Source organism: Pleurodeles waltl, chromosome 4_1 (assembly GCF_031143425.1).
Source record: "Pleurodeles waltl isolate 20211129_DDA chromosome 4_1, aPleWal1.hap1.20221129, whole genome shotgun sequence".
In the NCBI taxonomy this organism is placed as follows: domain Eukaryota; kingdom Metazoa; phylum Chordata; class Amphibia; order Caudata; family Salamandridae; genus Pleurodeles; species Pleurodeles waltl.
In genome coordinates this window covers 71,932,087-71,958,524 of record NC_090442.1, presented here as the reverse complement: position 1 = coordinate 71,958,524, position 26,438 = coordinate 71,932,087, and the positions used below count along the sequence as shown (strand labels likewise).

The window sequence follows — 26,438 nt, the reverse complement described above, 5'->3', positions numbered from 1 at the left end:
CTACCAAAGCCCAAACATTCCTGAAAACTAGACACCTGGGTGAGTCCAGGAAGGTATGGCTTGAGTGGATCCCCCCCCAACATTTTCTTACCCAGAATCCCCAGCAAACCTCAAATGTAGCTAAAAATAAAAAATAAAAAATAATAATAAAAAAAAATATCATATTTTCCCTCATTTCTGTGTGGGATCACCACGCTGGCACACATTTCCTAACACCCAGCTTTCTCCTCGGCCTCCCGATACAAATGATACCGAACTTGAGTGGGTGGGCCTAGTGCCTGAGACAGGAAAGGGCCAAAAATGTGTAGAGATTGAGGGTGCACCAAAATGTGTTCATAAGCGCATTCTTTTTTTATTTTTTAGATGTATTAGGCTTTGGGCACCCACACAAGTGAGGTACCATTTTTATCAGGAGACTTGGGGAAATGCTGGCTGGAAAGAAGTTTGTGGCTCCCCTCATAGAACTTTGCATCACTGAAATGTGAGGAAAATGAGTTTAGACAAACGTTGAGGTTTGCAAAGGATGTTGGGTGACAGAACCTGGTGAGAGCCCCACAAGTCACCCCATCCTGGATTCTCCTAGGTGTCTAGTTTTAATAAATGTACAGGTTTGCTAGTTTTCCTTAGGCGCTGGCTGAGCTACAGCCCAAAATCCACAGCTAGGCACTTTACAAAAAGCAAGTCAGTTTTCAGTGGAAAAATTTGATTTGTACATGTTTGGTTTTGGGGCGTTTCCTTTTGTAGGCACTAGGCCTACCCACACAAGTGAGGCACCATTTTTATCGGGAGACTTTGGGGAATGCTGGTTGAAAGGAAGGTTGTAGCTCCCCTCAGCTTCCAGAACCTTACATCACCGAAATGTGAGAAAATGTGTTTTTGTAAACAAATTTTGAGGTTTGCTAAGAATTCTGGGTGACAGAACCTGGTGAGAGCTCCACAAGTCACATCATCCTGGATTCCCCTAGGTGTCTAGTTTTCAAACATGTACAGGTTTGCTAGGTTTCCCTAGGTGCCGGCTGAGCAAGAGCCCCAAATCCACAGCTAGATAGTTTGCAAAAAACAAGTCCGTTTTCTATGGAAAAATGTCCTTGTTGTGCCTATCCACACAAATGAGATACCATTTTTATCAGGAGACTTGGGGAAACACAGAATAACAGAACAAGTGTTGTTACCAAATGTCTTTCTCGGCATTTGCACCTTCCAAATGTAAAACTGTCTAAGAAGTCATCTTGAGAAATGCCCACTAATTCACATGCTAGTTTGGGTACCCCAATTTCAGGGATGTGCAAATAGCCACTGCTTCTAAACTCCATATCTTCTGCCCATTTCGGAAACATAGGTTTCCTTGATACCTATTTTTCACTCTTTATATTTTCACATATGAATTGCTGTATACCCAGTACACACTAAGAACCCATTGCAAGGTGCAGTTTATTTATTGGCTATGGGTAATTTGGGTTCTTGTTGAACCTACAAGCCCTATTTATCCCTGCAACCAAAAGGGTCCAGCGGATGCAACGGTATATTGCTTTAACAAATCTGGCAAAGATGAAAACAGACAGAAATGGCTGTTTTTTTAACTCAATTTCAATATTTGTTATTTCAACTGTTACTTTCTATAGGAAAACCTTGAAGGGTCAACACAAATTAATGACCCCTTGCTGAATTCAGAATTTTGTCTACTTTTTTGAATGTATAGCTTTCCAAGATTTACCATTGGTGTCACACCCATTTCTGTCACTAACTGGAAGGAGGCTGAAAGAAAAGAAAATAGGAAAAATGGGGTATGTCCCAGTAAAACACCAAAACTGTGTTAAAAAGTGTGGTTTTCTGATTCCAGTGTGCCAGTTTCTGAAAGCTGGGAAGATGGTGATTTTAGCATCTCAAACCTTTGGTGACACCATTTGCAGGGTAAAAAACAGATGCTTTCTTCTGCAGCACTTTTTTCCCCATTTTCCCCAAAAAAACAAATGTCAGCTGCATTTTGGCTAATTTCTCAGTCCCCACCAGGTAAATCCACAAACCTTTTGTGGGAAAAAAAAAAAAAAGCTCAAATTTGGTGTGGATAGCTTATGTGGACGGGGCCTAAGCGCGAACTACCCCATATAGCCAAAATAAGGCTTAGCACAGGAGGGGAAAAGGCTTAGCAGTGAAGGTGTTAATACTTAACATAAAAATATTTGCACACATTTTTTTTCAAGATAAATATATATTTTGAATGATGCCCTATATTTTACCAAACAGAGATCACCACCGGAGCGGACAAACAACTCCCTATGGTACAGTACAGATTTGTTTTTTAAAACTATATTAAACTTGGGGGGAAAAAAAAAATAAAAAAAGTCAAATATTTTGATGTCAAATTATTGTAATTTTTATCTTTATTTTAAATGTGGAACAAAATAAATAAAAAATGCCATAGCACTATTAACTTTCATTGAAATAAGCATTTACTAAATGTAGATATATTAAATTAACTTTTTTTTCTTTAAAGATTATTCGACCAAAAATTTCCACCTAATGTAAAGAAATACACTTTTTAATTATGTATTCATAATGATTAAAATTGATGTATACAATTAAAAGTAATTTCATTATATGCTGACAAAAATTAATTACATTCGTTTTTAAATTAAATAAGATTATTAAAATATTTTAAAATAAAAGAAGGCTTTATTTTGGCTAATTTAATATGAAATAAAATTTATTTACACATATATTTGCTACGGGTTGTATTTTAAGCCCCTATGCCCATTATTGTCCATGGGAGGGTGTTGCAGTCATTACTGTTACTGGGAGGGTGTTGCATTACTACTGCTCCCTTTTATTTTAATAACTCTACACCTGTAAATTTGGCTCTATCCCCTGTTTCAGGGGAGAAGACATATAAATCTACACTTCTGCGTAACACTAAATTTGTAAATGGTGAAAGCCCAAAATAGTAAAGTTATTCAAAAGTTTAAGGGTAGACCTATACGTGTAGGTTTACCTTTGTGAATAGCGTCCTATGTTGGCAAACCCTTTGTAATAAAAGTAAGAATGCCACGGTCTATAACACGCAGACTGATTCCACCGAGAGATTGCCATCACCTGCCCTGTTGGAATGTCTAGAGCAACATGCACAGAACATAACAAAAACAGCATGGAAGCCAGTGACACTATGCACAGAAAAGGAAGGCATTAAGTATTGATTCCCAAGCAAACAGAAATGCACAACGAGTAGCGACGTTAGTTAGTAGCACTAAACACCCATCCCTTGAAGGACCCATCTACCACCCAAGACCATCATCTTGATGCGGACAGCGACATGTGATATAGCACAATTCTAAATGTGAAACATAAATGCATGTGATAGAAGGCCTCATAGTATGCGGAGTAGTAGCAACGAGCACAAAATAAAAACAGCATGCACATCCAGAAATGAGGAATTACCTGATGGACAGCCTTGGTGCATGCAAAGAGAGCATCAGCATCAAGTCTTTATCTGTTGAAAAGTTTACACCAGCATGTACAGAGGGCAAAAAGAGTGCACACTGCAGCAGAAGCATGAGGTAAGAGCAGTGATAAGAAGCACAAAGCAGCAAACAGCAGGGAGAGAGCAGATGTACATTAACTCCTGGGAGGACTTAAAGCACAAGCAGAGTACTACAAGGAGGCATACATCAGTGAAAGCATGCAAACAGAGCCGCAAGGGCACACATACAGCAGTGAGTGTGAAGCAACGCTAACACTCCCACAACGCACACAGGGAAAACAGCCTAAACATCGACGGCTGAACAAAGAGGTGCGTTTTTCATGAAACCGGTACAAAGCATTTGTGAACAACAATGTTTCCCTCTGCCTTAACCACGCATGCCTGAACAACGAACATGCATGGTTAAGGCAGAGGAAAACCGACTCGGTATCGGAGAGGACGTGGTGGGGTGGGGGTGGGGGTGGGGGGGGGGGGGGGGGAGGGTAATTTTAGTTTTTAGGGGCAGGTTGGAGGGTTGGGTAGTTTTAAGGGCAGTGGTACTTTTAGGTTTTAGAGGTGGGGTGGGGGTCATGGTAGTTTTAAGGGCAGGGGTAGTTTAGGTTTTAGGGTCCAGGTTGGGGGGGGTACTTTTAGGGGCTCGGGTCGCAGTAGTTTTAGGAGGCCAGGGTACTTTTAGGTTTTAGGGGTGGGAGGGTCGGTGTAATTTTAGTTTTTAGTGGTGGAGGGTTGAGGTAGTTTTTGGTGTGGGGTAGTTTTAGGGCCGGGGGTGGGGTCGGGGTAGTTTAGGTTTTAGGGGTGGGGGTCGAGTTTGTTTTAGGGGAGAGGGTCAGGGTAATTTTAGTTTTTAGGGGCAGGGTGTGGGGGGGGGGGGGGGGGGGGTCGCAGTAGTTTTAGGATCGGGTCCAAGTAGTTTTAGGGGTAGGGGAGTCAGGGTAGCTTTAGGTTTTAGGGGCAGGGTGGGAGGAGTCATGGTAGTTTTAGGGTCAGGAGGGTGGGGGGTTGCATGCTGGAATGCATGCCATCCACGCATGCCTTTACCAGGAATGGCTTTACAACAAAAAATCTTTGTTAAGGCATTCGTGGTAAAGACATTATTGGTAACAATGCGGTCATTGTTCCGACCACGTTGTTCAGGCATGCGTGGTTCCAGCATGCGTTATTCCGCACACACATCAGCGAGCGAGAGCTCAGTGAAACAATGGACACGCTGGCTGAGTATAGGAATTACCTGCTTGAAACCATCACACAGAAGTGATAGTGTAGACACAATGACTGAGCTCACACTAGTAACAGAGCACCTGCTAAAATGGCAGAGAAGCATGCACCCTGGGTACAGAAGTAAGTGAAAATGCGCACACAAAAGTAGGGATGGCCCGCTGGTAGGTCAGTAAAGGCATGCACAAAGGGTAGAGAGAGGGCACACAAAGCAGCAAACACACACATAAGAGACATCGGTTGGGAGGAGTGAAAAACATGGCCAGGAGATGCTGGAAGAATACACACAGCACTGATTTTATGCAACAGAGTAGTAGGGAGAACATGCCAGGATGCCTGGGGTGCACACAAGCAGCAAGGCCACTCACAGATATGCAGAGATCAGAGAGAGAACACACACAGCAGAGGGAAGTACCTGCTGGAACGTCTGGAAGAGCATGCACACAGAGCAGTAAGGTGCTACTCGGCTCATGGCTCGGTTATACTCTAGCTCGGCCTGGAAATTTGGAGGCCGGTTCTGCCAGAGCTGGGTGAGAGGCTTGGCCCAGGCCTCAGTCTCTTCAGGCTCCTCTTCTATTGACTGCTGTTCCGGCATTTCTGAAAAACACATCAGGTGAATGAATCTGCTGCACGCAAACAAAAGGGCTGCTGATGAGAGCTTTACACATCATAGATCACAGGACAGCAAAGACATTTTAAAAGATTCAGTAAGGTACACAAAAGGGTGTAAGAAAAATATAATAGAAAATGTAGCAGCATGTCTATTTTGCCAACTGTGAGGCACTCAGTGATGAGGAGCACAGAGACGTGGTGATAGAGATGATGTGGTCACCTGATTAGGATAGCCCAGGTTCTTCTTCTGGTACCACAACCCAACTGTTCGACCTGGCCCTTCATGCAGAGTCATCCCTGGGCCTTCACTCCTCAATTTTTTTGTGAATTTGTTTTTTGTTGCCCTTAGGACTTCTGCATTTTACCACAGCTAACCAGTGCTAAAGTGCCTTTGCTCTCTCCTTAAAACATGTTAGACTGGCTTGTAGCCAATTTGCACATTCAATTTACCTATAAGTCCCTAGTAAAGTGGTACTACATGTGCCATGGGCCTGTAAATTAAATGCTAGTAGTGGGTCTTCAGCACTGATTGTGCGACCCACGTTATTAGCCCTTTACTCGTGTCTGCCACAGCAGCCTGTGCGCAGTTTTTGAACTGCCATTTCGACTCTGCAAAGTAAATCCTTTGCTAGGCCAAAAGCTTCCCTTCAAATACATATAAAGTCACACCTACAATAGGCCCTGAATAGCCCAGAGGGCAGGGTGCAATGTATTCAAAAAGTAGGACGTGTAGGTTTTATATGTCCTGGTAGTGGACAACTCTTAAATTAGTATTACACTACTGCAAGGCCTACCCTTCCAACAAGATAACATTGGAGTTACCTTATTACATTTTATAAGTGGCATTTCCAAATGGGAACAGGTAACCAGTCCGTGTCTGGAGTCTATGGAATCAGAATTTTAAATCCTAACTCATGATGAAGTCAGACTTAAATTGCAGTTCTATAAAATGCCACTTTTAGAAAGTTGGCATTTACTTAGCTTAGCCATTGGTGCCTGCAGCGTGTCTCTGGGGAACACGATTGAGTGGGTAACAGGTTTTGTTTTTTACCTCCTAGACAGCCACACACATTGGGGAGCTTAGGTGTGGCTAGTTGGGCCAACATGGACAGGATGGGTGGGAGGAGCTGGGCCCAGCCCCACTTACACTTGAATAGTCTGTGCCCTGTCTCACGAAGGGCTGCATACCAGGTGTAGTTAGTCTGGAGCCAGAGCTAGGAAGCCAGGGCACCTATAAGCTTTCAAGGCATGCCTCTAGAAGCTTCTCAAAAGGCACAACTGTGTATAAATACACAGTGAATAGTGGGGTCAGTTTGGACCACGAGTAAATGCTGTACAAAATATTGTCTGGTTTGTCCAGGATGGACAGAGCAGCCTGAATATACTCCTTGTGAGGCCCGCCTCCCCATAACCTGTTCTAACTGATGGATGGCAAGTGACAGAGGCTGTGGGGCCATTCCTTTTTTAGACTCCTAGAGTGAAGGCACTGAGGTACTATGGTCCATGAGGTGCTCTGTCTGACCTTGAATCTGCAGTATCACAAAGACAGTCCAAACTGGTTTGCCCTAAGGCTCATTAGTTCTGACGCACAGGAAACCTGGACTGTAAAGGGAAAATGCATTTTTGCAGAACAGAAGTAAAAAAATAAATTAAAAAAAAGATGCATTTTGACTGCTTCACGTCTTAGCCACCAGTGTGGTAAATACTGGCCTGCATAAGCAATGCCATTCTTATTTGTATTTTCTAGGGACTTTGTTTACCAGTGAAAAGAAAACATACTGAGACTTTGCTTGCCAGTGTAAAGAAAAAATACTGACAGACATTGAACGTCTTCTGAGTTACTGGCCTTTCTTACATAGAGCTAAAGTCTGAATTCCTGCACAAAGCTTTGCCTGGTTGTGACCAGAAAACTGACAACAAGTGTATAACTGCATGCATGAGGAGTAGGACTGCACATTCCAGAAAGACAATATGCACTGATCCTGGAAGACCGGCACAAGGCCTGGAAGGAGAAGCTGAATGGAGGATGTCACAATGGACTAAGATCACTCTGAACCAAACGTTTCCTGCAGACCACCATGGCACGAGTCGAAAGCCAACTGATAATGATCTGCAGCAAGGAACTGCTACCTAATCGACCAAGCTGCTGCCGCACTGTCGACAACCCATGTCACGAGGTCCCGTTATGCATGCTGAGGGCGATCAACACGATTCCTGAACAAATTTCTTTTTAGAACTAGCATGTTTCAAGCTTCAGGCACAAGGCATGCCATGAGAAGGTGTTTACCTACCAAGATATCTGCCCAAATGAAACAATAACAATCAGTTAAATCCTTAAGTGACTGTTAGTCACTCCTGGCTTTGGAAGTTTATTTTTGAAAAACAAAGACTTTTGAAAAAACTCACAACCAGCCATCCTGGCCGACGGTATAGTCCGTCAGACATTTATTACATTAGCAAAAACTATAATGATGGTGGTTCCAGTTACATAAGGGAATTATACTCCGGGCTGGCATACAACTCTAAATTTTGTGTGTGGAGTTCCATCAGGATAGCAGAGGTACTGTCCACTGCCATACTGACTGAGCAAACTCCAAACACTAAATCAGGCCCTTACTGCCACACAATAGGTCACCACATAAAACTGTAAGTAAAAGTGCAAGGGATCTCAGTAAAACAGAGATATCCAAAAGCAACGCCAAATAGGAGAAGAGCATTATAGATCAACATATGGAAATCTGTACACAAAAAAATAATAATAATAAATCACCACACAGTTTGCCAGACTAATTTTTGCAAAACTCACCATCGTCGCTTCCAGTCTCCTTCATCACAAGAGGATGATGACGAGGCAGTTTGGCCAAAAGCTGCCTACGGCAGACCGGGTTCTCTGACTCCATCATGCTGTCCTCCGCAACCTGCATGAGACCAGAACCTCTCACTCAGTTCCATGAGCCACCAAATAACATGAGAGAGCACATTTTCAATGACAAAATGGGGGTGGGAGGTTTCAGTTACGATGCAACACAAGCTAGCCAGCTACAGCCCAATGGAGATCAGCCCTGTCTGCTATAGACCAGCTACCGTCAGTCAAGGTTTGTTTAAGATCAGATTCTATTGGTTACAAAAGGAGTGTCAGGGCCTCATTAAATGGAATCAAGGGCACAAATGAGACTGGCCAATAGTGCGAAAGGATAAGTTACTTACCTGTAAATCCTAGTTCTCTTCCAGGGGTATCCTCATCAAAGTCATAAACACTGAATATTCCCACCCACGTGCGGGGACCCCGGAGCATATACAAACACACATGTATATATATGAAAAATATATGAAAAATAATACTTTAGTAGATAATTTTAATATCAATATAATATATACATGTGTAAACAGAAATGCAGTCTATGATGAGAAAACAGGCAAAAATGCTTTATTTTATTTTTCATATATATGCATGTGTGTTTGTGTATGCTCTGGGGTCCCTGCAAGTGGGACGGACTATTCAGTATTTATCACTATTGATGAGGAACCCCTGGAAGAGAACCTAAGTGAGGACATTTGTTTTGAGATCACATGAAGGCAACTGTAGGTTTAGAACTCATCCGCATGTCGAACCACCACGGCAAGTGATACACTCTCCTTCATAGGTGGTCCAAAGATGAAACCAGACCTGTATCAGGGGAGGTAACCAGCCCACTGGCCTCCTGCAAGTTCACAGAGATGTCTTCATCATGATCACCATCATCATAGTATAGGGGCCGATCATCGCTATTGTCATCATAAGGTTGGTCAGAATCTGATCCAAAAAGGTGATTGTGGGAAGTTGGCTCTGTATTTACTAAATCAAAATGAGATATAGTGTGCACCGTGTCCAGTGGTTCCCCAGAGGCTTAACAGAGGTTAAAGTAGATAATACTAATGCTCTCTTTTGTGGTAGTGTGGTTGAGCGGTTAGGCTTATCAGAGGGTAGTGCAAAGCATTTGTTGTACACACACAGATAAAGGAAGCACACACTAAATGACTAACTCCAGCCCATTGGTTTTTATATAGCAAAAATATTTTTGGTTAATTTATTTCTAGAACCACAAGATTCCATTTGCAGGTAAGTACGTGTAAGGAAATGCCTCCTTGGCATGGTTGCCCCCTGACTTTTTGCCTTTGCTGATGCTATGTTTACAATTGAAAGTGTGCTGAGGCCTGCTAACCAGGCCCCAGCACCAGTGTTCTTTCCCTAACCTGTACTTTTGTATCCACAATTGGCAGACCCTGGCATCCAGATAAGTCCCTTGTAACTGGTACTTCTAGTACCAAGGGCCCTGATGCCAAGGAAGGTCTCTAAGGGCTGCAGCATGTCTTATGCCACCCTGGAGACCTCTCACTCAGCACAGACACACTGCTTACCAGCTTGTGTGTGCTAGTGAGGACAAAACGAGTAAGTCGACATGGCACTCCCCTCAGGGTGCCATGCCAGCCTCTCACTGCCTATGCAGTATAGGTAAGACACCCCTCTAGCAGGCCTTACAGCCCTAAGGCAGGGTGCACTATACCACAGGTGAGGGCACCAGTGCATGAGCACTATGCCCCTACAGTGTCTAAACAAAACCTTAGACATTGTAAGTGCAGGGTAGCCATAAGAGTATATGGTCTGGGAGTTTGTCAAACACGAACTCCACAGCACCATAACGGCTACACTGAAAACTGGGAAGTTTGGTATCAAACTTCTCAGCACAATAAATGCACACTGATGCCAGTGTACATTTTATTGTAAAATACACCACAGAGGGCACCTTAGAGGTGCCCCCTGAAACTTCACCGACTATCTGTGTAGGCTGACTAGTTTTAGCAGCCTGCCACAAACCGAGACATGTTGCTGGCCCCATGGGGAGAGTGCCTTTGTCACTCTGAGGCCAGTAACAAAGCCTGCACTGGGTGGAGATGCTAACACCTCTCCCAGGCAGGAATTGTCACACCTGGCGGTGAGCCTCAAAGGCTCACCTCCTTTGTGCCAACCCAGCAGGACACTCCAGCTAGTGGAGTTGCCCGCCCCCTCCGGCCAGGCCCCACTTTTGGCGGCAAGGCCGGAGAAAATAATGAGAAAAACAAGGAGGAGTCACTGGCCAGTCAGGACAGCCCCTAAGGTGTCCTGAGCTGAAGTGACTCTAACTTTTAGAAATCCTCCATCTTGCAGATGGAGGATTCCCCCAATAGGGTTAGGATTGTGACCCCCTCCCCTTGGGAGGAGGCACAAAGAGGGTGTACCCACCCTCAGGGCTAGTAGCCATTGGCTACTAACCCCCCAGACCTAAACACGCCCTTAAATTTAGTATTTAAGGGCTACCCTGAACCCTAGAAAATTAGATTCCTGCAACTACAAGAAGAAGGACTGCCTAGCTGAAAAACCCCTGCAGAGGAAGACCAGAAGACGACAACTGCCTTGGCTCCAGAAACTCACCGGCCTGTCTCCTGCCTTCCAAAGATCCTGCTCCAGCGACGCCTTCCGAAGGGACCAGCGACCTCGACATCCTCTGAGGACTGCCCCTGCTTCGAAAAGACAAGAAACTCCCGAGGACAGCGGACCTGCTCCAAGAAAAGCTGCAACTTTGTTTCCAGCAGCTTTAAAGATCCCTGCAAGCTCCCCGCAAGAAGCGTGAGACTTGCAACACTGCACCCGGCGACCCCGACTCGGCTGGTGGCGATCCAACACCTCAGGAGGGACCCCAGGACTACTCTGATACTGTGAGTACCAAAACCTGTCCCCCCTGAGCCCCCACAGCGCCGCCTGCAGAGGGAATCCCGAGGCTTCCCCTGACCGCGACTCTTTGAACCTAAAGTCCCGACACCTGGGAGAGACCCTGCACCCGCAGCCCCCAGGACCTGAAGGACCGGACTTTCACTGGAGAAGTGACCCCCAGGAGTCCCTCTCCCTTGCCCAAGTGGAGGTTTCCCCGAGGAACCCCCCCCTTGCCTGCCTGCAGCGCTGAAGAGATCCCGAGATCTCTCATAGACTAACATTGCGAACCCGACGCTTGTTTCTACACTGCACCCGGCCGCCCCCGCGCCGCTGAGGGTGAAATTTCTGTGTGGACTTGTGTCCCCCCCGGTGCCCTACAAAACCCCCCTGGTCTGCCCTCCGAAGACGCGGGTACTTACCTGCAAGCAGACCGGAACCGGGGCACCCCCTTCTCTCCATTCTAGCCTATGTGTTTTGGGCACCACTTTGAACTCTGCACCTGACCGGCCCTGAGCTGCTGGTGTGGTGACTTTGGGGTTGCTCTGAACCCCCAACGGTGGGCTACCTTGGACCAAGAACTGAACCCTGTAAGTGTCTTACTTACCTGGTAAAACTAACAAAAACTTACCTCCCCCAGGAACTGTGAAAATTGCACTAAGTGTCCACTTTTAAAACAGCTATTTGTCAATAACTTGAAAAGTATACATGCAATTTTTATGATTTAAAGTTCCTAAAGTACTTACCTGCAATACCTTTCAAATGAGATATTACATGTAGAATTTGAACCTGTGGTTCTTAAAATAAACTAAGAAAAGATATTTTTCTATACAAAAACCTATTGGCTGGATTTGTCTCTGAGTGTGTGTACCTCATTTATTGTCTATGTGTATGTACAACAAATGCTTAACACTACTCCTTGGATAAGCCTACTGCTCGACCACACTACCACAAAATAGAGCATTAGTATTATCTATTTTTACCACTATTTTACCTCTAAGGGGAACCCTTGGACTCTGTGCATGCTATTCCTTACTTTGAAATAGCACATACAGAGCCAACTTCCTACATTGGTGGATCAGCGGTGGGGTACAAGACTTTGCATTTGCTGGACTACTCAGCCAATACCTGATCACACGACAAATTCCAAAATTGTCATTAGAAATTGATTTTTGCAATTTAAAATTTTTCTAAATTCTTAAAAGACCTGCTAGGGCCTTGTGTTAGATCCTGTTTAGCATTTCTTTTAGAGTTTAAAAGTTTGTAAAAGTTTGAATTAGATTCTAGAACCAGTTGTAGATTCTTAAAAAGTATTCCAACTTTTAGAAGCAAAATGTCTAGCACAGATGTGACTGTGGTGGAACTCGACACCACACCTTACCTCCATCTTAAGATGAGGGAGCTAAGGTCACTCTGTAAAATAAAGAAAATAACAATGGGCCCCAAACCTACCAAAATACAGCTCCAGGAGCTTTTGGCAGAGTTTGAAAAGGCCAACCCCTCTGAGGGTGGCAACTCAGAGGAAGAGGATAGTGACTTGGAGGACAATTCCCCCCTACCAGTCCTATCTAGGGAGAACAGGGTCCCTCAAACCCTGACTCCAAAAATAATAGTCAGAGATGCTGGTTCCCTCACAGGAGAGACCAACACCTCTGAAATCACTGAGGATAGCCCCAGTGAAGAGGACATCCAGTTAGCCAGGATGGCCAAAAGATTGGCTTTGGAAAGACAGATCCTAGCCATAGAGAGGGAAAGACAAGAGATGGGCCTAGGACCCATCAATGGTGGCAGCAACATAAATAGGGTCAGAGATTCTCCTGACATGTTGAAAATCCCTAAAGGGATTGTAACTAAATATGAAGATGGTGATGACATCACCAAATGGTTCACAGCTTTTGAGAGGGCTTGTGTAACCAGAAAAGTGAATAGATCTCACTGGGGTGCTCTCCTTTGGGAAATGTTCACAGGAAAGTGTAGGGATAGACTCCTCACACTCTCTGGACAAGATGCAGAATCTTATGACCTCATGAAGGGTACCCTGATTGAGGGCTTTGGATTCTCCACTGAGGAGTATAGGATTAGATTCAGGGGGGCTCAAAAATCCTCGAGCCAGACCTGGGTTGACTTTGTAGACTACTCAGTGAAAACACTAGATGGTTGGATTCAAGGCAGTGGTGTAAGTAATTATGATGGGCTGTACAATTTATTTGTGAAAGAACACCTGTTAAGTAATTGTTTCAATGATAAACTGCATCAGCATCTGGTAGACCTAGGACCAATTTCTCCCCAAGAATTGGGAAAGAAGGCGGACCATTGGGTCAAGACAAGGGTGTCCAAGACTTCAACAGGGGGTGACCAAAAGAAAGGGGTCACAAAGACTCCCCAGGGGAAGGGTGATGAGACAACCAAAACTAAAAATAGTAAAGAGTCTTCTACAGGCCCCCAAAAACCTGCACAGGAGGGTGGGCCCAGAGCCTCTTCACAAAACAATGGGTACAAGGGTAAAAACTTTGATCCCAAAAAGGCCTGGTGTCATAGCTGTAAACAGCATGGACACCAAACTGGAGACAAGGCCTGTCCCAAGAAAGGTTCCACTCCAAACTCCCATCCAGGTAACACTGGTATGGCTAGTCTCCAAGTGGGATCAACAGTGTGCCCAGAGCAAATCAGGGTCCACACTGAAGCTACTCTAGTTTCTGAGGGTGGGGTGGATTTAGCCACACTAGCTGTCTGGCCGCCTAACATGCAAAAATACAGACAGCAACTCTTAATTAATGGGACTAGAATAGAGGGCCTGAGGGATACAGGTGCCAGTGTCACCATGGTGACAGAGAAACTGGTTTCCCCTGGCCAATACCTGACTGGAAAAACTTACACAGTCACCAACGCTGACAATCAGAGAAAAGTACATCCCATGGCAATGGTTACTTTAGAATGGGGAGGGGTCAATGGCCTGAAACAGGTGGTGGTCTCCTCAAATATCCCAGTGGACTGTCTGCTTGGAAATGACCTGGAGTCCTCAGCATGGGCTGAGGTAGAACTAAAAACCCATGCAGCAATGCTGGGTATCCCTGAACTGGTGTGTGTGAAAACAAGAGCACAATGCAAGGCACAGGGTGAACAAGTAGAGCTGGAGTCTGGAAGAATGGCCCAGCCTACCAAGAGAACAGGAAAGTCAGTTGGGAAACCAACTGCAACACAGCAAAAGAAAGGGAACCTCTCTTCTCAGGAAGAAGTTCTGCCCTCTGAGGGAACTGAGCCTTTGGAGCTTGAACCTTATCAGGTTGAGCTCTTAGGCCCAGGGGGACCCTCAAGGGAGGAGCTGTGTAAGGGACAAGAAACCTGTCCCTCTCTTGAAGGCCTTAGGCAGCAAGCTGCTGAAGAGTCCAAAGGCAAGAAAAATGGAACGCATAGGGTCTATTGGGAAGATGGACTCCTGTACACTGAGGCCAGAGACCCCAAACCTGGTGCCACTAGGAGAGTGGTAGTGCCTCAGCTGTTCAGGAAGTTCATCCTAACATTGGCCCATGACATTCCCCTTGCTGGACATTTGGGACAAACCAAGACGTGGGAGAGGTTAGTCAACCACTTCTACTGGCCCAATATGTCCAACATGGTTAAGGAGTTTTGCCTCTCCTGCCCCACCTGTCAAGCCAGTGGTAAGACAGGTGGACATCCAAAGGCCCCCCTCATTCCACTTCCAGTGGTGGGGGTTCCCTTTGAAAGAGTGGGTGTGGACATAGTTGGTCCACTAGAACCTCCCACAGCCTCAGGAAATATGTATATCCTGGTAGTAGTGGATCATGCTACCAGGTATCCTGAAGCTATTCCCCTTAGGTCGACTACTGCCCCTGCAGTAGCCAAGGCCCTCATTGGTATCTTTACCAGAGTGGGTTTCCCTAAGGAGGTGGTGTCTGACAGAGGTACCAACTTCATGTCAGCATACCTAAAGCACATGTGGAATGAGTGTGGGGTGACTTATAAATTCACTACACCATACCATCCACAAACTAATGGCTTAGTTGAGAGATTCAACAAGACATTAAAGGGCATGATCATGGGGCTCCCAGAAAAACTCAAAAGGAGATGGGATGTCCTCTTGCCATGTCTGCTTTTCGCTTACAGGGAGGTGCCACAGAAGGGAGTAGGATTCTCACCCTTTGAACTTCTGTTTGGTCATCCTGTAAGGGGACCACTTGCCCTTGTTAAAGAAGGCTGGGAGAGACCTCTCCATGAGCCTAAACAGGACATAGTGGACTATGTACTTGGCCTTCGCTCTAGAATGGCAGAGTACATGGAAAAGGCAACCAAAAACCTTGAGGCCAGCCAACAGCTCCAGAAGTTTTGGTATGACCAAAAGGCTGCACTGGTTGAGTTCCAACCAGGGCAGAAAGTCTGGGTTCTGGAGCCTGTGGCTCCCAGGGCACTCCAGGACAAATGGAGTGGTCCTTACCCAGTACTAGAAAGGAAGAGTCAGGTCACCTACCTGGTGGACCTGGGCACAAGCAGGAGCCCCAAGAGGGTGATCCATGTGAACCGCCTTAAGCTCTTCCATGACAGGGCTGATGTGAATCTGTTGATGGTAACAGATGAGGATCAGGAGGCAGAGAGTGAACCTCTCCCTGATCTTCTGTCATCAGACCCAAAAGATGGCACAGTAGATGGAGTGATCTACTCAGACACCCTCTCTGGCCAACAGCAAGCTGATTGTAGGAGAGTCCTACAACAGTTTCCTGAACTCTTCTCCTTAACCCCTGGTCAGACACACCTGTGTACCCATGATGTGGACACAGGAGACAGCATGCCTGTCAAGAACAAAATCTTTAGACAATCTGACCATGTTAAGGAAAGCATCAAGGTGGAAGTCCACAAGATGCTGGAATTGGGAGTAATTGAGCGCTCTGACAGCCCCTGGGCTAGCCCAGTGGTCTTAGTCCCCAAACCTCACACCAAAGATGGAAAGAAAGAGATGAGGTTTTGTGTGGACTACAGAGGGCTCAATTCTGTCACCAAGACAGATGCTCATCCAATTCCAAGAGCTGATGAGCTCATAGATAAATTAGGTGCTGCCAAATTCTTAAGTACCTTTGACTTGACAGCAGGGTACTGGCAAATAAAAATGGCACCTGGAGCAAAAGAAAAGACAGCATTCTCCACACCTGATGGGCATTATCAGTTTACTGTTATGCCCTTTGGTTTAAAGAATGCCCCTGCCACCTTCCAAAGGTTGGTGAATCAAGTCCTTGCTGGCTTGGAGTCCTTTAGCACAGCTTATCTTGATGATATTGCTGTCTTTAGCTCCACCTGGCAGGATCACCTGGTCCACCTGAGGAAGGTTTTGAAGGCTCTGCAATCTGCAGGCCTCTCTATCAAGGCATCCAAATGCCAGATAGGGCAGGGAACTGTGGTTTACTTGGGACACCTTGTAGGTGGAGGCCAAGTTCAGCCACTCCAACCCAAGATCCAGACTATTCTGGACTGGGTAGCTCCAAAAACCCAGACTCAAGTCAGGGCATTCCTTGGCTTGACTGGGTATTACAGGAGGTTTGTGAAGGGATATGGATCCATTGTGACAGCCCTCACTGAACTCACCTCCAAGAAAATGCCCAAGAAAGTAAACTGGACTGTGGAATGCCAACAGGCCTTTGACACCCTGAAACAGGCAATGTGCTCAGCACCAGTTCTCAAAGCTCCAGATTATTCTAAGCAGTTCATTGTGCAGACTGATGCCTCTGAACATGGGATAGGGGCAGTTTTGTCCCAAACAAATGATGATGGCCTTGACAAGCCTGTTGCTTTCATTAGCAGGAGGTTACTCCCCAGGGAGCAGCGTTGGAGTGCCATTGAGAGGGAGGCCTTTGCTGTGGTTTGGTCCCTGAAGAAGCTGAGACCATACCTCTTTGGGACTCACTTCCTAGTTCAAACTGACCACAGACCTCTCAAATGGCTGATGCAAATGAAAGGTGAAAATCCTAAACTGTTGAGGTGGTCCATATCCCTACAGGGAATGGACTTTATAGTGGAACACAGACCTGGGACTGCCCATGCCAATGCAGATGGCCTTTCCAGGTTCTTCCACTTAGAAAATGAAGACTCTCTTGGGAAAGGTTAGTCTCATCCTCTTTCGTTTGGGGGGGGGGGTTGTGTAAGGAAATGCCTCCTTGGCATGGTTGCCCCCTGACTTTTTGCCTTTGCTGATGCTATGTTTACAATTGAAAGTGTGCTGAGGCCTGCTAACCAGGCCCCAGCACCAGTGTTCTTTCCCTAACCTGTACTTTTGTATCCACAATTGGCAGACCCTGGCATCCAGATAAGTCCCTTGTAACTGGTACTTCTAGTACCAAGGGCCCTGATGCCAAGGAAGGTCTCTAAGGGCTGCAGCATGTCTTATGCCACCCTGGAGACCTCTCACTCAGCACAGACACACTGCTTGCCAGCTTGGGTGTGCTAGTGAGGACAAAACGAGTAAGTCGACATGGCACTCCCCTCAGGGTGCCATGCCAGCCTCTCACTGCCTATGCAGTATAGGTAAGACACCCCTCTAGCAGGCCTTACAGCCCTAAGGCAGGGTGCACTATACCACAGGTGAGGGCACCAGTGCATGAGCACTATGCCCCTACAGTGTCTAAACAAAACCTTAGACATTGTAAGTGCAGGGTAGCCATAAGAGTATATGGTCTGGGAGTTTGTCAAACACGAACTCCACAGCACCATAACGGCTACACTGAAAACTGGGAAGTTTGGTATCAAACTTCTCAGCACAATAAATGCACACTGATGCCAGTGTACATTTTATTGTAAAATACACCACAGAGGGCACCTTAGAGGTGCCCCCTGAAACTTCACCGACTATCTGTGTAGGCTGACTAGTTTTAGCAGCCTGCCACAAACCGAGACATGTTGCTGGCCCCATGGGGAGAGTGCCTTTGTCACTCTGAGGCCAGTAACAAAGCCTGCACTGGGTGGAGATGCTAACACCTCTCCCAGGCAGGAATTGTCACACCTGGCGGTGAGCCTCAAAGGCTCACCTCCTTTGTGCCAACCCAGCAGGACACTCCAGCTAGTGGAGTTGCCCGCCCCCTCCGGCCAGGCCCCACTTTTGGCGGCAAGGCCGGAGAAAATAATGAGAAAAACAAGGAGGAGTCACTGGCCAGTCAGGACAGCCCCTAAGGTGTCCTGAGCTGAAGTGACTCTAACTTTTAGAAATCCTCCATCTTGCAGATGGAGGATTCCCCCAATAGGGTTAGGATTGTGACCCCCTCCCCTTGGGAGGAGGCACAAAGAGGGTGTACCCACCCTCAGGGCTAGTAGCCATTGGCTACTAACCCCCCAGACCTAAACACGCCCTTAAATTTAGTATTTAAGGGCTACCCTGAACCCTAGAAAATTAGATTCCTGCAACTACAAGAAGAAGGACTGCCTAGCTGAAAAACCCCTGCAGAGGAAGACCAGAAGACGACAACTGCCTTGGCTCCAGAAACTCACCGGCCTGTCTCCTGCCTTCCAAAGATCCTGCTCCAGCGACGCCTTCCGAAGGGACCAGCGACCTCGACATCCTCTGAGGACTGCCCCTGCTTCGAAAAGACAAGAAACTCCCGAGGACAGCGGACCTGCTCCAAGAAAAGCTGCAACTTTGTTTCCAGCAGCTTTAAAGATCCCTGCAAGCTCCCCGCAAGAAGCGTGAGACTTGCAACACTGCACCCGGCGACCCCGACTCGGCTGGTGGCGATCCAACACCTCAGGAGGGACCCCAGGACTACTCTGATACTGTGAGTACCAAAACCTGTCCCCCCTGAGCCCCCACAGCGCCGCCTGCAGAGGGAATCCCGAGGCTTCCCCTGACCGCGACTCTTTGAACCTAAAGTCCCGACACCTGGGAGAGACCCTGCACCCGCAGCCCCCAGGACCTGAAGGACCGGACTTTCACTGGAGAAGTGACCCCCAGGAGTCCCTCTCCCTTGCCCAAGTGGAGGTTTCCCCGAGGAACCCCCCCCTTGCCTGCCTGCAGCGCTGAAGAGATCCCGAGATCTCTCATAGACTAACATTGCGAACCCGACGCTTGTTTCTACACTGCACCCGGCCGCCCCCGCGCCGCTGAGGGTGAAATTTCTGTGTGGACTTGTGTCCCCCCCGGTGCCCTACAAAACCCCCCTGGTCTGCCCTCCGAAGACGCGGGTACTTACCTGCAAGCAGACCGGAACCGGGGCACCCCTTCTCTCCATTCTAGCCTATGTGTTTTGGGCACCACTTTGAACTCTGCACCTGACCGGCCCTGAGCTGCTGGTGTGGTGACTTTGGGGTTGCTCTGAACCCCCAACGGTGGGCTACCTTGGACCAAGAACTGAACCCTGTAAGTGTCTTACTTACCTGGTAAAACTAACAAAAACTTACCTCCCCCAGGAACTGTGAAAATTGCACTAAGTGTCCACTTTTAAAACAGCTATTTGTCAATAACTTGAAAAGTATACATGCAATTTTTATGATTTAAAGTTCCTAAAGTACTTACCTGCAATACCTTTCAAATGAGATATTACATGTAGAATTTGAACCTGTGGTTCTTAAAATAAACTAAGAAAAGATATTTTTCTATACAAAAACCTATTGGCTGGATTTGTCTCTGAGTGTGTGTACCTCATTTATTGTCTATGTGTATGTACAACAAATGCTTAACACTACTCCTAGGATAAGCCTACTGCTCGACCACACTACCACAAAATAGAGCATTAGTATTATCTATTTTTACCACTATTTTACCTCTAAGGGGAACCCTTGGACTCTGTGCATGCTATTCCTTACTTTGAAATAGCACATACAGAGCCAACTTCCTACAGTACGTGAATAAATAAATATATCCCGCATATGTATCAATACCAGTTTGGTTAAAATTGGCAAGTTATACAGTTTTCAAATAAATGGCAATAATCCATTTTAAAAGTTGGCCCTTAGTGCAATTTTCTGAAACAGTTCCTGGGAGGAAGAGAAGTTAGCACAGTTTCAAGGTAAATACAAGACTTACAGTTCCAGTCTCCAGGGGCTAGGAAGTCCACTGGTCGGGGTTCAAGTTAACCCCAAACTCCCACCACCAACAACACAGGGCCGGCTGGTGCAGAGGTCAAAGATGAGGCAAATTTAACGTTGGTTCCTATGGATGCTGTGGGCACTCTGATTCAGGCCTGCTTGCAGGTATGTACCCGCGTCTTCAGAGGGCAAACCAGGAGCATCAGACTCCTAATGCTTTCCTATAGGGGGGGCCCACAAAGATGCTTCAGGTGAAGTCCAGGGGATTGGATCTGGGACACCAAAGGCTGGATAAGGAGGGGGGGCTGCCTGCTGAAGGTTGGATTCCCCTAAGCCAGGGGGATGCGGGTGCAGGGGTACCTTTTGGAGTTGGGAATCTTCGTCCGGTCCTGTCGCAGTCAGGGGGGTCCTCCAGATTCAGGCTGCAGGCACTATTGTGGTGGACTGGAGGGGTCAACCTAAGGTGGGCACTTGCTCAGAATCGTCTGGAGACCAGCTCTAGTCGGTTGGGACACCTGGACTCGGGCAGTGGGCGTTGGGTGCAGAGTGGTCAGGATTTGCGGATCTGGGGCGGTTCTGGGGTCCTGAGATGGAGTTTTCTTCTTGGACAGGGTTGATGTCCATGGAAGTTCTTGGTCCTCTGTGATGCAGGTAGTCCTCTGAAGGGTTCTCAGAGGTGACTGGACCCGCAGGATGCGTTAATTACTTTTGCAGGGTTTTCGAAGCTGCAGACAGGCCGGTAGGGCTGGGGACAAGTCAGTTTTCGTCTTCCGCTTTCTCTGTTGGGGTTTCAGCTCGGCAGTCCTCCTTTCTTCTTCTTGTGAGGTTGCCAGGAATCTGATGAGCTAGGTTCAGGGGAGCCCTTAAATCCTGGATTACAGGGGCCAGAGGGCAGTAGTAAATGGCTACTGACTCGGAGGGTGGCTACACCCGTCTGGTGTCCACTCCCTTTGGGGAGTGGGGAGCCCAAACCTAACCCTATTGGTCCCTGTCCTCCAAACTAAGATGGAGAGCTTTGCAAGGAGGGGGTCACCTCAGCTCTGGACACCTTAGGGGTGGTCCCAGCTGAGATGATCACTTTTCCCTGCTTTCCCTAATTTTCCCACCAGACTTGCCGTCAAAAGTGGGGCTTTTTCCAGGAAGCGGGTACCTCCACTAGCTTGAGTGCCCTGGGTAATTGTAACAAGAGGCCTGAGCCTTTGATACTCACCACTAGCTGTTCCAGTTCCTACAGCAGTGTGAAGCACCTCCATCCAGTGCAGGCTTTGTTTCTGGCCACTGACAGCACAAAGGCCCTCACCCCATGTGGTCAGAAACTCATCTCGTAGTGGCGGGCTGGCACAGATCAGTCAGTCCAGCACTAAAGGATTGGGTTGAATACAGGGGCCATCTCCAAGCTGCCCTCTGGGTGCACTGTTCAATAAATCCAACACTGGCATCAGTGTGGGTTTATTGTGCTGTCAAGTTTGATAGCAAACTTCTCAGTATTCAGTGAAGCCATTATAGAGCTGTGGAGTTCGTAATGACAAACTCCCAGACCATATATGGCCACACTGCACTTACAATGTCTAAGAATTAACTTGGACACTGTATGGCATACTGCTCTTGTAACTATGCCCACACCTGTGGTATAGTGCACCCTGCCTTAGGGATGTAAGGTCTGCTAGAGGGGTGACTTACCTATGCCACAGGCAGTGGTTTGTGGGAATGGCACCCTGAGAGTGATGCCATGTCGACTTTGTCTTTTTCTTCCCATCAGCACACACAAGCTGCAGTGGCAGTGTGCATGTGCTTAGTGAGGGGTCCCCCAGGGTGGCATAGTACATGCTGCAGCCCTTGGGGACCTTCTCTGGCCACAGGGCCCTTGGTACCATGGGTACCTTTTACAAGGGACTTAAATGTGTGCTGTAGGAAGTTGGCTCTGTATGTGCTATTTCAAAGTAAGGAATAGCATGCACAGAGTCCAAGGGTTCCCCTTAGAGGTAAAATAGTGGTAAAAATAGATAATACTAATGCTCTATTTTGTGGTAGTGTGGTCGAGCAGTAGGCTTATCCAAGGAGTAGTGTTAAGCATTTGTTGTACATACACAGACAATAAATGAGGTACACACACTCAGAGACAAATCCAGCCAATAGGTTTTGTTATAGAAAAATATATTTTCTTAGTTTATTTTAAGAACCACAGGTTCAAATTTAACATGTAATATCTTGTTTGAAAGGTATTGCAGGTAAGTACATTAGGAACTTTGAATCATTTCAATTGCATGTATACTTTTCAAGTTATTGACAAATAGCTGTTTTAAAAGTGGACACAGTGCAATTTTCACAGTTCCTAGGGGAGGTAAGTATTTGTTAGTTTTACCAGGTAAGTAAGACACTTACAGGGTTCAGTTCTTGGTCCAAGGTAGCCCACCGTTGGGGGTTCAGAGCAACCCCAAAGTCACCACACCAGCAGCTCAGGGCCGGTCAGGTGCAGAGTTCAAAGTGGTGCCCAAAACACATAGGCTAGAATGGAGAGAAGGGGGTGCCCCGGTTCCGGTCTGCTTGCAGGTAAGTACCCGCGTCTTCGGAGGGCAGACCAGGGGGGTTTTGTAGGGCACCGGGGGGGACACAAGCCCACACAGAAATTTCACCCTCAGCAGCGCGGGGGCGGCCGGGTGCAGTGTAGAAACAGGCGTCGGGTTCGCAATGTTAATCTATGAGAGATCTCGGGATCTCTTCAGCGCTGCAGGCAGGCAAGGGGGGGATTCCTCGGGGAAACCTCCACTTGGGCAAGGGAGAGGGACTCCTGGGGGTCACTTCTCCAGTGAAAGTCCGGTCCTTCAGGTCCTGGGGGCTGCGGGTGCAGGGTCTCTCCCAGGCGTCGGGACTTTGGATTCAAAGAGTCGCGGTCAGGGGAAGCCTCGGGATTCCCTCTGCAGGTGGCGCTGTGGGGGCTCAGGGGGGACAGGTTTTGGTACTCACAGTATCAGAGTAGTCCTGGGGTCCCTCCTGAGGTGTTGGATCTCCACCAGCCGAGTCGGGGTCGCCGGGTGCAGTGTTGCAAGTCTCACGCTTCTTGCGGGGAGCTTGCAGGGTTCTTTCAAGGCTGCTGGAAACAAAGTTGCAGCCTTTCTTGGAGCAGGTCCGCTGTCCTCGGGAGTTTCTTGTCTTTTCGAAGCAGGGGCAGTCCTCAGAGGATGTCGAGGTCGCTGGTCCCTTTGGAAGGCGTCGCTGGAGCAGGATCTTTGGAAGGCAGGAGACAGGCCGGTGAGTTTCTGGAGCCAAGGCAGTTGTCGTCTTCTGGTCTTCCTCTGCAGGGGTTTTCAGCTAGGCAGTCCTTCTTCTTGTAGTTACAGGAATCTAATTTTCAAGGGTTCAGGGTAGCCCTTAAATACTAAATTTAAGGGGGTGTTTAGGTCTGGGGGGTTAGTAGCCAATGGCTACTAGCCCTGAGGGTGGGTACACCCTCTTTGTGCCTCCTCCCAAGGGGAGGGGGTCACAATCCTAACCCTATTGGGGGAATCCTCCATCTGCAAGATGGAGGATTTCTAAAAGTTAGAGTCACCTCAGCTCAGGACACCTTAGGGGCTGTCCTGACTGGCCAGTGACTCCTCCTTGTTGCTTTCTTTGTTCCCTCCAGCCTTGCCGCCAAAAGTGGGGGCCGTGGCCGGAGGGGGCGGGCAACTCCACTAAGCTGGAGTGCCCTGCTGGGCTGTGACAAAGGGGTGAGCCTTTGAGGCTCACCGCCAGGTGTCACAGCTCCTGCCTGGGGGAGGTGTTAGCATCTCCACCCAGTGCAGGCTTTGTTACTGGCCTCAGAGTGACAAAGGCACTCTCCCCATGGGGCCAGCAACATGTCTCTGGTGTGGCAGGCTGCTGGAACTAGTCAGCCTACACAGACAGTCGGTTAAGTTTCAGGGGGCACCTCTAAGGTGCCCTCTGTGGTGTATTTTACAATAAAATGTACACTGGCATCAGTGTGCATTTATTGTGCTGAGAAGTTTGATACCAAACTTCCCAGTTTTCAGTGTAGCCATTATGGTGCTGTGGAGTTCGTGTTTGACAAACTCCCAGACCATATACTCTTATGGCTACCCTGCACTTACAATGTCTAAGGTTTTGTTTAGACACTGTAGGGGTACCATGCTCATGCACTGGTACCCTCACCTAAGGTATAGTGCACCCTGCCTTAGGGCTGTAAGGCCTGCTAGAGGGGTGTCTTACCTATACTGCATAGGCAGTGAGAGGCTGGCATGACACCCTGAGGGGAGTGCCATGTCGACTTACTCGTTTTGTCCTCACTAGCACACACAAGCTGGCAAGCAGTGTGTCTGTGCTGAGTGAGAGGTCTCCAGGGTGGCATAAGACATGCTGCAGCCCTTAGAGACCTTCCTTGGCATCAGGGCCCTTGGTACTAGAAGTACCAGTTACAAGGGACTTATCTGGGTGCCAGGGTCTGCCAATTGTGGATACAAAAGTACAGGTTAGGGAAAGAACACTGGTGCTGGGGCCTGGTTAGCAGGCCTCAGCACACTTTCAATTGTAAACATAGCATCAGCAAAGGCAAAAAGTCAGGGGGCAACCATGCCAAGGAGGCATTTCCTTACATGTGCCAACTGTGGAGACAATGGTACAGTTTTTAGGAAAGAATACTGGTGCTGGGACCTGGTTAGCAGGATCCCAACACCCTCTAAGTCAAGTCACCATCAATATCACACAAAAAGTGGGGTGGTAACCATGCCAAAAGGGGTACTTTCCTACAGCTATATTCTAATTAAACATGTCATTAAAGAAGATACCAACAAATGATATCCTTTATATACTCTTAAGTAAAGAAAACATGCATGACCGCTGCATCCCCGGCAGTACAAGATAACTGACATAGACACAGCATTAAAAGATGAGGCATGGATCTACTGTTGCCCCCGATGTGAAGCTAATCCTATTCAACAGCAGGCACAAACTAATACACTTTAAATCTATAAACAAGCTAAAGGTTACTTCCCAATCGCTGACCAATTCATGATTTGAGCATTTGACGTACCAGAGCATGTTGATTTTCTGCATTTAAAAAGGAACTCCTAGCAATATTGAGATATTGCAGGGACGTTCTCAAGACACTCTCTGAGATGGTACACTCACAGTTAATGTTCTCTCTTAATACACACAACTGGGTTACATGGTGAAAGCTGCCATAACTTATAATAAAAGGTTTATTGACATGGCATTACTACTAACAAAACGTCGAATAGCCATGAGATTGACGAGAAAACTGAACAAGGACACTGAGTACTTATCCAGGTATTTTGCAACAATATGATTGACAATTATTCGCACAAGGTACACCATGCCTCTGTACCACCTGAATTTGGCACCCACTGTATACACACTTGCTCTCTAGTAGTGACACCACTTATACAACTTCAAATGAGGTTACAAGAAAGATGGGGAGTGGGAAGTCAACAGAAGACCATGCTAGCTGAACAAAGCTGTAACTAAGGGGTGTTTCTGTGATGCGGAGATAAGATAGGGAATGGCCGGACAACCCTCAGGCATTGATAACCTACAGATAAGATTGCACAAACATGCAGCATATACGCTAGAAAAGCTGTTATGAAGAATGCAGTTATTGTACTTACAAGCTATCCCTATAAATGCAAAAATATGGATATATGTACTGTATGACTGAAAAGAATGTACCGCAAAATGGTCTTTCGTCTGGACTGGTATATTTAAATCAATTTAAAATAAAGATTGCTTGTTGGGAATTAGTGCTTGAGATGTAGGAGGAAAAAGTTATTTGATGTCTTAATTGTGATATTCCTTTACCTTTGCTCTATCTCAATAAAAATATTTTAAAGTAATATTAAAAATATTGTTTGGCCAGTTAAGAAATGCCAACCAAGAACAATGACCAAATGTCAAACTCTTTCTCTTGAACAGTTAGTTACATAGTAAAAAAATAAAAAAAATAGTGAACATGTTATTTAAGAGAAGCCAAGTCACAAACACCTGTTTTTCATTCACTTGGCCTTCAAGATCTATAAATATAAGGATGGGTAAAGAATTGTTAAGATTCTAGTCTGCTGCACATCTTGCAAAAGCTGATGTCTCTCCTTTACACAGACTGGCTTCGTCCAGGATGGACATGACAAGCTGTATATTTTCCTTCCTTAGGACACCTTCCTTTTAACCTGATTTGCCTGAAATGTGAACAGGGTTATCCTACTGCTGATGAAACCAATCCATCACCCACTTCCTGTGCTGCTTGCAGCCACTCAGGTAATTGTATACTGGGCAGGGTTTCCTCACACCTGAAATTCACAAAACTACACCATCCGGTCCTCTTTTGTGACCGCTTGCTTGAGAGGACAAAGAAACTGAAAAAGAGTACTTCTTTAGGACTTCAGG

The 26,438-nt window shown here is 46.8% G+C and overlaps 1 protein-coding gene across 1 annotated transcript in view; it reads right to left on the bottom strand.

The window, feature by feature from the left end:
- The window catches only part of KDM4A (lysine demethylase 4A), a 460,608-nt gene that overhangs the window by 139,983 nt on the left and 294,187 nt on the right, over nt 1-26,438 (bottom strand). The window contains exons 13-14 of the mRNA XM_069227816.1: nt 8,109-8,220; nt 5,106-5,287 (exon numbers count right to left, since the gene is read on the bottom strand). Of these exons, the coding sequence (XP_069083917.1) occupies nt 5,106-5,287; nt 8,109-8,220 (294 nt within the window). The remainder of the gene's footprint in view (nt 1-5,105; nt 5,288-8,108; nt 8,221-26,438) is intronic.